At 35.4% G+C, this 14,854-nt stretch overlaps 1 protein-coding gene across 2 annotated transcripts; it reads right to left on the bottom strand.

Moving 5' to 3' along the window:
* Window positions 1-9,365: 9,365 nt before the first annotated feature.
* Window positions 9,366-13,852, bottom strand: LOC133857336 (ras-related protein Rab7). Of its 2 annotated transcripts, XM_062292566.1 has the most exons (8): window positions 13,509-13,852; window positions 13,353-13,379; window positions 11,961-12,060; window positions 11,699-11,845; window positions 10,485-10,565; window positions 10,252-10,403; window positions 9,688-9,722; window positions 9,366-9,575 (listed from the first exon to the last, which is right to left on the bottom strand). In XM_062292566.1, exons 1-8 carry the CDS (start codon window positions 13,565-13,567, stop codon window positions 9,562-9,564), a joined length of 615 nt encoding a protein of 204 aa, XP_062148550.1. In that variant the 5' UTR covers window positions 13,568-13,852; the 3' UTR covers window positions 9,366-9,561. The 2 variants fall into 2 exon arrangements, with proteins under 2 accessions (XP_062148550.1, XP_062148549.1); XM_062292565.1 differs by having other exon boundaries at window positions 9,366-9,722; window positions 13,509-13,850.
* Window positions 13,853-14,854: the final 1,002 nt, after the last annotated feature.

The raw sequence follows: 14,854 nt of genomic DNA on the forward strand, positions 1-14,854 counted from the left end.
TTCAATTTTAGGGTTCCATTATACATTTGGGTGATCAAAAAATTGTAGGGTTTTTTGTGTGTTTTTTCCAAGCTTATAGTATGATTTTGTTTAGGGTTTATAAAACTGAGTTAATCACTTCGGATTTTGTTACAATTTTCAAAAATTTTGAGTTTCGTCTCTTCTGAAATTTTAAAGTGTCTGTAGAAATAATTAAAGAATGTGATTTGGGTTTTTCATACTGCAATAGTATTGGCTTTGTCATCCCAATTATGCTTCACTTGTGCTGAAATATTGAACCTTGATATGTAGATGGACCTAGCATGTCAACTTTTGAAATTTGATTTGTGTTGTTTTTTGGCAGATTAATAGGGATTGTGGTTTCTTTGAGTGAGTTGATCCCAAAATGTGTGAACATGGTAAGAGAGTTGTTTGAGTGGCATGAAGGTTTGGTGGCAGAAGCTAAACAATGTGAAGGTATGGTTGAAGTAGAAGTTGGGAAGGTGAAGGCCAAAATGGAGAAAGAAGTTGAGATTGTGATGACCGAAAATCTTCAATATCGTAAAGAAATCGAGATTTTGGATATCAAACATGGAGCAATGAAGAAGAATTACCATACAATGCTTGTGTGTTCATGGATTATGTTTGCATTGTGCTTTTTCTTCGAATATGCAGCCCAAACCAGTAGGGTAGTACAATTGGTCGTTTGAGGTTACTATGATGGATGCAAGCGTAGATCAGTGCATGTTTTTTGTTGAAAGTTGTTTTGTGTTGTGGTGTATTAAGTTGGAACATGTTGTGGAATCAAACAGTCACAAATTTTTGAAGTGATGTGTCAAGTTGTTTTGTGATGTGTTGTATGTCAACTGCATGTCAAGTTGTTTTGTGATGTGCAGAAGACAAACCACGCTGCCCCGGCCTATATATCTAATCCAATGCCCTGAGAGACCAATTTATTTAGAGATAACAAAATAAAACTACATGCACCAACACATGCATTGCACCAACATAAAACATAACAAAAGCATACACCACCAATCATTTCAAATCTACCCAATTACTCCTCCGAAAAGTGGGACACGACCAATCATGATGAATCTTTCGTCTGTCGTTCCTCTGTTGCACTTGTAGTACTCAATAAAGTATATTTCTTGTCCTTCACGGAACTCCTCTGCACGAGCAGGCACTCCAATCATTTTTGAAATACCATTTGCCACCAGTAGTCTTTCTCAAAATCATGTTCCCATTGCGAGTCATCCAAGGGTTATAGACTGGAATTTCGATTTCAGTACCTATAGGTACACTTTCATGATCAAAAGCTGCGGGGCAGAGTTTGGAAACTTCTGCCTTCGGTAAATAGAATTTGTCTAAATTACTGTTTGTCAATATCTTATTGAACATTCCAACTGCATGTCAAAATCGCCAACATTCCAATTACATTTAAAGTGCAAAAAACAATCCAATTGCATCTGCATGTCAAAAGACCAACATTCCAACTACATTTAAAGTGCAAAAAAAAATTCAACTACCTGACATGTGGATTAAACAAAAGACCAACTGTACACTAGGCCAAATTCAACTACATGATATGTGCATTAAACAAAAGACCAATTGCACAGTAGATGTGTATCAAATACATGACAAACATTTAAAGTGTTGTCCATAAAAAAACTTTTAAAGGACTGTCTATGAAATTATATCTTCCAATCTGGCTTCCTTCTCTTCCTCTTCTCTTTAGCAATTTGAATTGCTTTTTCAACAGTTACAACTACACGTTTGCCTTTGGTTGCCGTATCAGCTGTTGGATTTGCACCACCTCTTAATGCTGCCCCACTGGTTCCACCACCTCTGACTGCATGTCCACCTCAGGTTGCTGCACATCTTATTGTTGTTGCCCTACCATCTGACCCACTCTCAGTTAGATCAATATGTATGGTGGGTTTGGATGCACTAGTCCGAAAAATACTCTTGACCCTTTCGGACTGTCGGGTCCTTGAACGAATTGCAAGTGTTGGGACTGGATTTGTTCTTGCACCCTTACACAAATAACAAAACACAAAAGCATTTATGTAAGCATAATATACAAAGGAAAAAACCAAAAAAAAAAAAAAAAAAAAAACACCACAGAAATCGATGATAATAACAATGCTAGTACCTTTAGACTGGCACCACCTCTGGTTTTGGGATGTGTACGCATGCTAGAGCTAGTACTTTGTGTCTGGACAGAATAAATAGCAAAATGTGTCACAATAACAAGAAGGATAATAAGACCAATAACAAAACTTAATAGCATTTATGTAAGCACAATATACAAAGGAAAAAACCAAAAAAAAAAAAAAAAACCACAGAAATCAATGATAAGAACAATATTGGTACCTTTAGACTGGCACCACCTTTGGTTTTGGGATGTGTACGAATGCTGGAGCTAGTACTTTGTGTTTGCACAGAGTAAATAGCAAAAGGTGTGAGCCAATCAGTTTGCATGTACTACACAATAACAATAAGGATAATAAGACAAATAGCAAAACTCACACTTGCTGGAGGTGGGGTAGGCAACTCTTGACTTAATTGACTCATATTCATTGGACATGCCCTTTTCCCTTACATTTGGAACATGTCATCCTTGCTCCAAACTTTCTAATTCTGAATTTATTTTGCGGATCTCTACTTTCATCAACTCCCCTTTTTCTTAACTTCTTAGGTCTACTTGGGGTCTCTCTAGCCACTTGGGGTTCCAACATGTCATGCTGGGTTTTTATCCATTGCTCATCACTGGGCATTGAATATATAACTGGCTCGTATGCTTTCTTGTACATCTCTAAAGAATAGAAGTCATCAACATAATCCGCCCTCCCTCTTAGCTTGATATCTCTGCATCAATTTTCTCCTTATCATCTCTAGTATGGTCAAGATAGGCTTATCATGAGCCTTTAAAATGTAAGAGTTAAAACATTCACAAATGTTGTTTTGCAAAAGGTTAGACTTTGTATCCTCAGTAAACCATGCTCTGGACCATGCACTTGGGTCAATTTTGTGCTAGTACTCAAAGGCATCACTGTTCATATTCTTAAGCTTATCCATTACACTCATAAAATCCCCTTCAATGTATGCAGAAGCTGCAGCCCATAACTTCTCATTCAAGGCCACTCCTCGATGCCACCCGATGTCCTGAAGTTGGCATACAAGTGCTTGATACAAATCCTATGGTCTACATTTGGAATGACCTCCTCAAATGCTGGCATTAGCCCCTACAAAAATTATAACAATATATTACATTAAGATTGTACAACATTGTAAATAAAAAATGAATGAAGTGTAAGTAAATAAAAAAGGGATGACGTGCAAGTAGATAAAAAATGAATGAAGTGTAATCATGTACCATAACTTACCTTCTGTCGATCTAAAATAAATGTTGGCCTGCTATGCCGCTCATGGTGTCCAAGATCGGACACTAGGGTTTCCAGAAACCATATCCAGCTGTCCTTGGTCTCAGCTTCGACTACATCATAGGCAATTGGATACATATTATCATTGCCATCTCGCCCAACCGCAGCTAGGAGTTGCCCCTTAAATGGTCCTTTAAGGAAGCACCCATCCACCCCTATAACAGGTCTACATCCTTCCAGAAAGCATTTCTTCATGGCAGCCAGGGAACAATACATTCTTGGAAACTTTAGATTGACCTCAGGCACTGGCCTATCCACTTTCATCACAACACAACTTCCCGGGTTGGTTGATCTCAATGTCTCACAATAGTCCCACAACTTCACGTATTGAAGCTCATGCTTTCCAAAAATCTTTCTATTAACCTTTGTTCTTGCCCTATACATCATGCTTGGATTTACATCCACCCTCCACCTTTCTTTCACTTCATTCTGAATCGCACCTAAAGACATGTTGGGCTGAACCCTAAACTTGTCTATGAGTTTGCAGCAATCCAAGTTGATGTCACAATTGAGTTCTTAAATTGCCTGCAACACAGATGTTCACCTTGCATAGACCTTATCTGAAATGTCTCATCATCAGGCAGCTTTCTGGCATATACTCTATAATTACAATTTGGTTCCTTACACACAACTATATACTTTTGTCTCTCATTCCTTTTAAATGTGATGTCCTCCCCCCTTTTAAGATTGAACATCCTAACAGCCACCCTGAATGTCCGTATATCTGGGAATTTCATCTCTAGTTCCAAAACTGGATCTCCCATGTCAACTAAATGGAACTCAGACCCTGGAGCAGAGGTTATTTCACATTCTTCATCACTAGGTACTGGTGAGACAAGAATGTCACTTCTATCCATATCAGAGTTATAGTCATCATCAACATCTTCATATGTCATTTGGCCAGCTTCAGTGTGGTCCTCATCATCTTCACTATCATTATCACTACCCTCTTTACTAGTCTATTCACTACTCTCAACCCTAGGATTATCAGGTTGTACATTAGAGGGTCCAACACCCACACCAATATCAACATCAAATAAGTCTTCATCATCACTTAGCTTATCTGCCCACCAAGGATCATCAAAATTAACCCTCCTTCCATATTCATCATCCTCTTCACTATCCTCTTCATCACCCCCTTCATTCCCAAAAGACACAATGTATAATTCCAATATTACATGCCAAGTACGGCAAGCAGACAATGAAAGTACATGATGGTCTGAAGTAATTAAATACAAGCCATCAACAAGACTTTTTCCAGGATCTTTAAAATACATTAAATCCCCTGACCTATACCGATATTTCTTACATATACCTTCAATTTCAAATGATAATTTATCAAGGTCAACCTTCTCGTGATGCACTTCAACTTCACCACCTACATACACACAACCAAACCTCCAGTCGAACCTACCCCCATAATGAACCTCAACCACTAGTTCGCTACTTTCCATCCTATGAGGTCAATGATATAAAACACAATAAGTCACATATGTAGTGGAATTAAATAAAAGGGAAGAGTCTTGATAACATCAACCAATATGCATATGCATATCAAATCCTTTGGGGACCACTTACGGTTTTTACACCCACATGTCACCGATCAACAAAACACAAAGCATCATATTTTGAAGCAGCCAAAACAAAAGTCTAAAACAGGAGTCTTGATAACATCAACCAATATATATGCATATGAAATCCTTTAGGGACCACCTACGGTTTTTACACCCACATGTTACCAACCAACAAAACACAAAGCACTTTAATTTTGAAGCAGCAAAAACAAAATTCTAAAACAGGAGTCTTGATAACATCAACTAATATATATATGCATATAAAATCCTATGGGGACCACCTACGGTTTTTACACCCACATGTCACCAACCAAAGCAAAACACAAAGCAACACATGTCTAACTAAAACCAAACACATGGACCCAATAGAGGCAAAGCACATGGACCCAACACCACAGAAATCAGCAACTGTATAAACCCTAAACAAAACACACGGACCCAATAAGTGAAACCAACTTTCAAGCTTGAAAAAGACAGATCCAATCATTGAAAGCAAAATCTGCAGCTAAAAGAAAGGCATAATAAACTAACTTCAAAAGGAATTTGATATTCCATAACAAAATACGATGGAATCTAAAATTGCACAAAACTCTAATTTGAAAAGAGGAGTCTTTTTAACATACCTTGAAAAAAAAAAACACCACTTCTGTTTAATCACGAAACTTTCACCAACAGTGTCGATTTTTGTTTTGCTAGTTAAAGAAAACCCACATAGGAAGGAGAAATCATGACAGCTGAAAGGAACACGGACGGGGTGTGTATAAACCCTAAAAAAGATGACGAACGAGTCTGTGCTTTTCTGCTCTAACTTTTAAAAATGATGGCTTTTGTTCATCTTTTTTCATACAAGTGTAAAAGACACACAAGTGCACGGCTTTTCTTCATCTGTTGAGAAGTAAGGCGATTCTCGTCCGTTTACATCACTAACAGGCACGTGAGTGGCACATGAGACAAATTTCGTTAATTCAGACGGTCGATTTGGACGGATTCCCTAAATTGAAATTTTTTGAAACTTAATGGGGTGCAATTAACAAAATTGAAACATTGGTGGTAGAATTGCAAATTGGTGACAACTTCATGGGGGTAAATTGAAGTTTTTCCATTAAAAAAAGTTTAAGGGAGTAAAATTTTAATTTTCAAATGATTATAAAAATATTTTTAAAATTTCTTGGAAAAAATATGGTGACTTGGGAGGCTCGTCCTTGGCTAAGAGCGTCCTATCAGAAAAATGGGGTGAGCAATAGTACTGATCGGCATGAAAGGCACTTGGCGAAGGTGCTATATAAAGACGATGAAGGCTTGCCGGAGAAGATGTGGGACACAGATGGAAGTGGGATGAAAGTTAAGTTTATAGCATTACTCCTCCCAAATATTTCAATTTGGTTAATGTACCCTACCAGTTTACCTTTGGGGTTGCAATGCCCTATTTGTTAAGTTAGATGGCAAGTGTATCATATGACCTGCATGTGATATGAAAATGACAATTATACCCCATGAAATTTTTAAAATTACAACTATACATTTTTTTAATAATTAAAAAAAAAAAAAAAAACCTTAACTTAAAAAAAAAGGCTTGGATTTGCGCATATCCACGACCAAGCTATGAGTATTTTTTTCGTTGAGAAATACTAGATACTATATTTTTATCCTAGCCTACAATTGTCGAAGCACTTCAAATTAATCAACCACATTGGAATATATATAACAAAGATTAATCTAAACGATAGTTAGGAGTGCCACGTCAATTTTATTGGATAAATGTTTGAAAAAAATAATATTATCTAACATTTCTCATTTCTCTTTTTCTTGCATTTTTTTTTTTCCTTTTTCTGATATATATATATATATATATAATTGTAGTTTTGATAAGTATTGGATCAGCACTCAAGTTGTTAGGTTTATATTTGTGTTAGCAAATTCAAGTGTCAAAACTTGGGAAATTTGGGTTGTATCTTTTAGTGTTTCAAATAGAATGTTTTGATCGTCGCTCGAGGGAATTTACGACAATCCTTATACTTTCTCTACATGATTTTCCATAATAAACCCAGTGTCTTACCCCACTTATATAGATAAGCCTTAACTTAATTTGCATGATTTCCAGTGGAAAGATTGTGGTTGTTCTATGATCATGGAGAGAATTCTAAAGTCTTTGAGCCTAATTTGAGATACAAAAAAGCTCTCCGATCCCTATCATATTCAAACCACATAAACCTTCAACCTCTACCAATTTGGTAGATTACCACAGTGAGTTCATTGGAGCATTGAAGTTTTGAGTTGCATCGATCGAGCGAGTTCATTCGTGGAGGAAATTCTATAGAAAAAGGCCAGGATTCTAGAGCTGTTGCGACAAGAGACAGACGAGTCGTTAGTTAGGATTGCAAGTCTGTATCTGACTACAAAGGTATTATAAGTATAGATTGATTGTAATGTTTTTGTTCTATAATGAAAATTTCATGGAGTTGGCTGCTCTCTGAGTGGTTTTTCTTTTGAATAGTTATTTAAAAGTTTTCACTTCATCACCAAAATCCTTATGTTGTCTTTCTTTTTTTTCTTTTTTTTTTTTCTTTTTTTTTTTTCTTTTTTTTTTATGTTTGCTTGGATTGTGGTGATTATTACTACGCTGATTGAATTTTTAAATTGCTATTATTGCTTGCAAACACCTATTCACCCTCCTCTAGATCTTAATTTGAGGTCAATTGCATGTGTTTTTCAATTGGTATATATAAGAACAAGTTAACTCCGTTAGGATTAGTTTCTTGAGTGAGATTATTGATCCCCGTTGTCAATGAAAAAATCTTAGCCTTTTAGTGTTTCTCCTTACTTTGATGGTAGTAATTATTCTTATTGGAAGGTGCACGTGAGAGCGTTCCTTAAGTCCTTAGCTGAGCGAGTTTGGGTTTTGGTCGACAAGGGTTGGTATGAACCCACAACAAAACATAGATTTGTGGTCTAAGGATGAATTGAATTATTGTAATTGGCATAGTAAGGGGTTAAATTGTAATATCCAGGAAAAATAAAAGCTAAAACAAAATAGAAAATTGGAGAAAATAGAATGAGGACTTTGTGTAGAACAAGGGATGTTTTGACAAAACATGAGATTAAGTTAGGACCTAGAAGTTGAGATGAGAAGAGAATCAGGAGAAGACAAAAAGAAATTATGAATTGAGGAAGAAGAAACCCTAGCCGCTCCTAAAAAAACAAGTGTTTCTTAGAAAATGGAAAAGGAGATTGGGTTTTCGAAGTGAATATAATGGATTTTGAGCTAAAAAATACGCTCACCAATGGTAGCTGGGTGACCACGGCGTGCGCACCAAAGAGATTTTTCTACATTAGGGTCTTATGTGCAATTCTGACACTCATAACCCAAGTTATGCCCAAATTATTATCACATGCGCGATATCATTAAGTATGGAAGGACCTGTGAGAGATAGGACGAAATCGGGATCGTAAAGATTGGAAAAATATTGGATGAGACTGTCCCATTCAAACAAGATGTTCCGTGTTCGACAGGCGACTTGCAACACGTAGCAACAAGTGGGATAAGATCAACAGTCCAGATTAGGTGGGATGAAATCAAGTGATTGTGTTCGAATGGAGAACATGCCGTTCGAATAGAAGAAATATCCACTTGGCATCATGAGATCACGTGGTGACAAACAATCAATGGCGCAAATTCAATCACATGCCGAAAATATTGTTTGACGCATGTTTAGGTTGCATTTGAACACGTATCGACCGAAGGGAATCTCCATGTGTCAATCAGTGTGTGGTGAGATGTGGCACTATTGAAGCTAGATATTATCGAATTAACACATCGCCACTCGAACAGCAGCTAATTCGTTCAAACAAGAGTGCATAGAGAAGAATTTAACAAAAAAATCTAACGCGCCAGGGATGGTGACATTGCAAATTTTCAAAGTCGGATATACTAAATTGTGAGCTTTTGAGCTTTAGGGGGTGATTACTAAAGTAATGAAAATTCAAGATGGTTAAGTGAAGTTTTTCTTAAATTATAATTAATAGTAACCTAGGATAAGTCATGAGATGACAAGTGTCATCGGCCTACTTACACAAAGGGCTTGACCTAATTACACAAGGAAAACCCTTTAATGGTCGTGCATATTGGTGATAGGATCTAGGTTTTCCAAGTTTAAACTTTGACAAGGAATCCTAGCTAGTCCCATTGTCACTTGAAAACATAAGTCAGACTGTATTTAAAGTGGTTTTGTGTAGGCATTAGAGACCACAGTCTTGATCTCATAATCAGAATTGAGATGGAAGTTTAGAGGTCTCAAAACCCTAGCTTTCTTGATCATTTTGCTTAAGTACATAATGTGTAACATTAACTAGGAAAAAAAAAATACAATAGCCAGCAAAATGTGTAAAATGTCATTCAAAATGTACTGAATTAATTCAGACCTTGCAGACAAATATGCTTTAATGCATATTGAGTACTGGATTTTGCAGGTTTTATGTCACACCAACTTGATTGCTTTGTCTCTGAAGTAGCAAAATGGACACCTTACAACTATATTCATGAATGCGAGAATACATGAAAAGGATCAAATTCCTCCTCCTACCACCCGAAAATTAATCAAAGAATTATAGCAACCCCAAAAGCTTGAAATAGATACATGCAATCCTTGAAAACCAACTTTAGCATGCACAAAATCCTTTCTGTTCAATACCTGATAGAGATTCTGAGATACCCTGGAAGTAAGTACTGCAAAATGAACATAATATAAGCTGCTCATGAGAGAATAGCTTGAAGAAGTAATGGAATTACTTGAATACTATCCAAAATAAAATAAAGTGTAGAGCTTATGAGAATTGAAATGTGAACCATATGAACTGATTGTGTAACTAAAAGCCATATAAGTAAGGTTGATTTGGAATTTCGGCATATAAATGACAGAAGTTTCTTATTATGGAAATTTAATGAGGTACGATTTGCTTAAGGAGGCTAACATCATTTACAATATGATCATTGTCATGAAGATTGCATATTATTTTACTTATCAACAAAAACAATGCATCTAAGCTACATCAGTAGCTCAATTTAAGTGGGATGCAGAGCTGATATGAGCTTTTGATGAAATTCAATACAGCACTTTAGAATCTGTTGGCAGTATATCATCATAACTCAAATAGTGCCTTGGATTTTAAGTTCTATGCTTTTATCTCTTTACTTTGTTACGAAATTCTATAATTAAAAAATGAAGAATTTAGTCTGCAGGATTGATCATACTTACTTGTCCAGATCACATCCTTGTTCATTAGCTAGTGCAGTTCTTGCAACACAGAGAAATGCTTCATCAACATTGTAGCCCTCTTTTGCCGAGGTCTCAAAGTAAGCCATATTTCCTCTGGCAGCACACCATTCCTTGGCTTGCTTCTCTGAAACCTGCACCACTAATTGCCATAAATTATATATATGCCAAGAACAAATGCAAACAAAGTGTTAGAGATGCATCCATGTCCATACCACTCGGCTGTTTCCACCATCTTTGTCAATCTTATTTCCAAGTAATACAAAGGGAAATGCTTCAGGTTCTGCCGGATCAGCCTGGTGTCAGATGATTAAATAAGAACACTGGTAATACAGAGTAAGAGATGGATCTTTAGATACAGAGTAACTAGGGAAAAAATATTATTTGGACCTCTGAACTAACACCATATTTTCATTTACGCTTCCAAATTTTAACAAGTAACTTTGGGGCCTCCTAACTATCACCACGTGTCAAATTAGACTTTTTTTTTATTCTCTCACAAAAGTACCCTTGAAGTTATTAAAAAATAAAATAATAAAAAATAATCATTTGATAAAAAAAATGAGGCTGATATAAATGGGCTATCCTTTTTGGCATTTTCAGTTTTTCCTTGTTTTTTTGTTAATTTTTTAATATATAATTTTATTTTTTCTAATGGTAATTTTTAATAACTTTAACTATATTTTGGGAAGAAAAATAAAAAAGTGTCGAATTTGACATATGGTGGTGGTTCAGGGGGTCCCAATGTTATTTTCTAAAGTTTAGAGGTATAAAAGAAATGTAGCCTTAGTTTGGAGAGCTAAAATATATATTTTTCCCCGAGTAATTAATTACAACATACAATGCATTATTATCTAAATTCTTCACATGTCATGTACCAGAAAAGTACGTGAAAATTCTCAAAATACCATTGCTTTTTTTTTTTTTTTTTTTTAAAAAGAACAATATAAAAAAAATTTCAAAGATTCAAATATGAGTATTTTTGCAAATTCTGTTAAATCCTAACTAATGCTTAAATCCTTAAATTTTTTTCTTTTTTTTTTTTTTTTCCTAAAAAAATAGACGGGTATTTTAGAAATTTTGACACTATTCCATTAGGATTTAAAGGAAAATTCTAATTGATTAGTGAAATTGAAAAAAATTGAAAGATTAATGCACTAAATTGACACTTTTTAAAGCCTAAAGATATAAATCATTTGATTGCAAAAGTGATGAAATATTAGAAATGATAAGTGAAGTTTTTCTAAATTTATAAGTTGAAATATGCGCATATAAATCATTTGCATCTCTAGTATTCAGGATTAGAAGAAAGATTTACATAATAATAGGCTGCACCAATAGAATATGCTCGATCTCTTTAATAATCGATCACCAAACACATGTGAATAGAATGAATGAAGCTAGAGATCAGAGGCATCGATAATCAGACCTGTTTGAGAAACTCTTCACGCCAAGTGTTCAGTGTCTCAAATGATTTGAGAACATTTACATCATATACAAGAACACAACATTCCGCCCCTCGATAAAATGCAGCCCCAAGACTTTGAAACCTTTCCTGCCCTGCTGTGTCCCAAATCTGCCAAACGAAATTACTTCAATCAATTTCACAAGAAAACTGATCATTAAAATCATTGGTTTAAATGGAAAGATATCAAGGAATTAATTGAAATTAAGGTTAATTAATCGTCTACCTGCAAAGTGACCTGTTTGTCGTCAATCTGTAGTTCTTTGGTGACAAAATCAGCACCAATGGTGGCTTTATATTGTTGAATGAACTTCTTGTAGACATATCTGATTTAGCAGTTAATTAATCACACATGCATTCATTATAAGTATCAGTTTACTGTTAGTCTATCACATCCTTTAAAGTTCGATCAACAGAAATAAAATAAAAACTTTCTGTAATAATGAATTAGGTAGAGTACGTACGTACTACCAAAAAATGACATGAATGCAATGTTAAAATATATGATATGGTTCCATAATAGGTATATATTCTTTATAGGATAATTACCTTCTAAGAATATTGCTTGTAATCAGGTTTGATGGTTATTTAATCTAACATCATTTAGATTTGATTATCATACTTATCTTATTTCTACTTACCTCAATTATTCTATAAATAAGAGTAATTTGTACGGTAAACATAATCAAGAATAAGAGCACAATGTTGACCTATCGGCCGGGCTCTTTCCTAGTGGTAGACACCGAACCACCCGTAAATCATTCTCTATTTTTTTCTTTCTTACGCTTTTCTATTTAATTTTCCATTTTATTATGAGTCTCTTCGTGGTAGTAGAGCCATCGGCTAACACCAATATTCTTCGATCCTAATGACATTGTGGATTCCTGTTTTCTTCCTTTTTATGGGCGCTTTCTCCCTCTCGGGATTCCTCACTACTGTTCAATTACCTTTTTACTTCGAATCCTTGTCTTCTGAGAATCCTAACATCAAGCTTTCGAAAACATCAATCGAAAGCTCCTTGGCTGATCTATATGTACAACGCCACAAAAATCAATCAAATCCGACGTCCCACGCGCCCACATGCACCACTAGAAGCTTCTGCCCATCATGCCACACGCCTACACGCGCCGATGCTGCCACTAGAACCATAACAAATATTCTAACATGCAAGAATACAAAGTCCAAAATATGACCCAGATTCTGCGCGCAGGCTAGCTAATAAGAATAAGTAGCAATCTTTCTGGTATCTACAAGGATATAGTCATCACCATACTACATATCAAGGAATCCTATCATATTATGATAACCTATATTCCTATATCAAACTTGTTGATGGGCATTAAATAACTTTGACGACACATTTTTCTTCTTAGCTCTCCGTTCTATCACCACCAACACCATTCCTATTATTTCTATCACCAACAACAATGTCATGCTTGCATATATTGGTTGTTTTTTTTTTCCCGGGCAGACATATATTGGTTGTGAAAATGATGTGAAAGAAAGAAGCAAACAGAAGAGCATCTATATATATTTAGTACGTAGAATAAATTCGACTGAAATTAAAGTAAATTATACTCAAAAGCAAAGATCCTTTATTTTTATGTAAAAAGGATACTGATTCATCAAAGATGTCTTTCCCACCCTGCATATCACCAAAAGAGAAAATCATAACTTCAGAGAAGTAAAATATATATAGTGTCAAGTACATTACTACTCAAAACACCCAAAAAAAACAAAAGAAAAAAGAAGAAGAAAGAATTATGAATCTTACCCACTATCACCAAGGACTATTACTTTTAGCAAGGTTCTTTTTCTCGCAGACATGTCCATCAGACCGCAAAGTTCTTTCCAAAAAACACACGCACACAATATAGAAAACGTTCTGAACTGCTAATTTTCTCAAGTTTTTATCTCTAAAAGTATGTACATATATATATATATATATATATAGAGAGAGAGAGAGAGAGAGAGAGAGAGAGAGATGTTTATGAAAGTTTGGAAAAAGAAAGATCACAGTTATAATGACAATGGAAGAGAAGGAATGGTCGTTTTCGAGACTTTTCTTGATCCTTCTCCTCCCTATCTTTTCTTGGTACGACTGCTTTTTTCCTCTTTTCCTCTATGTTTCGATGATGTTAAGTGAGAGCCATGTGAACCCAACCAAATCCAACGTTACCCGCCAGCGAAGCTGCTTTTTTTTTAAAAAAAAAAAAAAAACTAGAACTAGTATTTGGTTGACTATTTGCCTAGAAGTCGAGTAGTACGTGGCCTCCTCATTTTTTGTAAAGAAAATGTATGGCACTACTTGACAGGTTGAACAGTTTTTTAAGGAATCGGATCCATTTGAAATGTATATAAAAATCTTGTTTTATTTTAACATGAAGAAATAAAGAAGCCATCGCAATTGCCGGAAATACTAGTCCTACTAAACATTTATGATTTTATGTTCATGATTTAAAGTTTGTGTATCTAACGATGTATATGAAGTCAATATTAATACGTTTTAAAAAAAATTAAATAACATGAAATCATGTGTACTATTAGATGTACCCACTTCATTTGAAATGGAGATCATCTTTATCTCTTTTTTATTATTATTATTATTTATTATTTTTTTTTATTTTAATTGGTTTTGATTTGTATTAGAATAAGTGGCTCATATTCTCTTGGACATAGAGAATAATACGAGAGTACAAGTAAAGTGACCAGTTGCTCAAGGTGGTGACGTAGAAGCCAACTTGAGTTTAAAAACAAGGTCACGAAAATGTCTAGATGGATGTGCTTGGACAAAGACAGAGAGTTCCCTATAAGAGATGATGACGGACAAAATGATAGTCGATCTTGATATGTTTGGTGCGTTCAGGGGCGGAGCCAGCCCCCCAAGTTGGGGGAGCCAAATTGAAAAAAAAAAAAGTTTTGGAGGGGTCAAAATTAGAAAAAATAACAAAATTTAGGGTAAAATTTTATTTTATTTTATTTTTTTCTGGGGGAGAACCTTGGGGCTTGGGGGGGGCCAGGCCCCCCCAAGCCCCAAGGTGGCTCCGCCCCTGGGTGCGTTCATGAAATACTTCATTATAAGCAATCTGAACTGCACTCAAATTATCACAAAACATAAGA

Source organism: Alnus glutinosa, chromosome 14, assembly GCF_958979055.1.
Source record: "Alnus glutinosa chromosome 14, dhAlnGlut1.1, whole genome shotgun sequence".
NCBI lineage: Eukaryota > Viridiplantae > Streptophyta > Magnoliopsida > Fagales > Betulaceae > Alnus > Alnus glutinosa.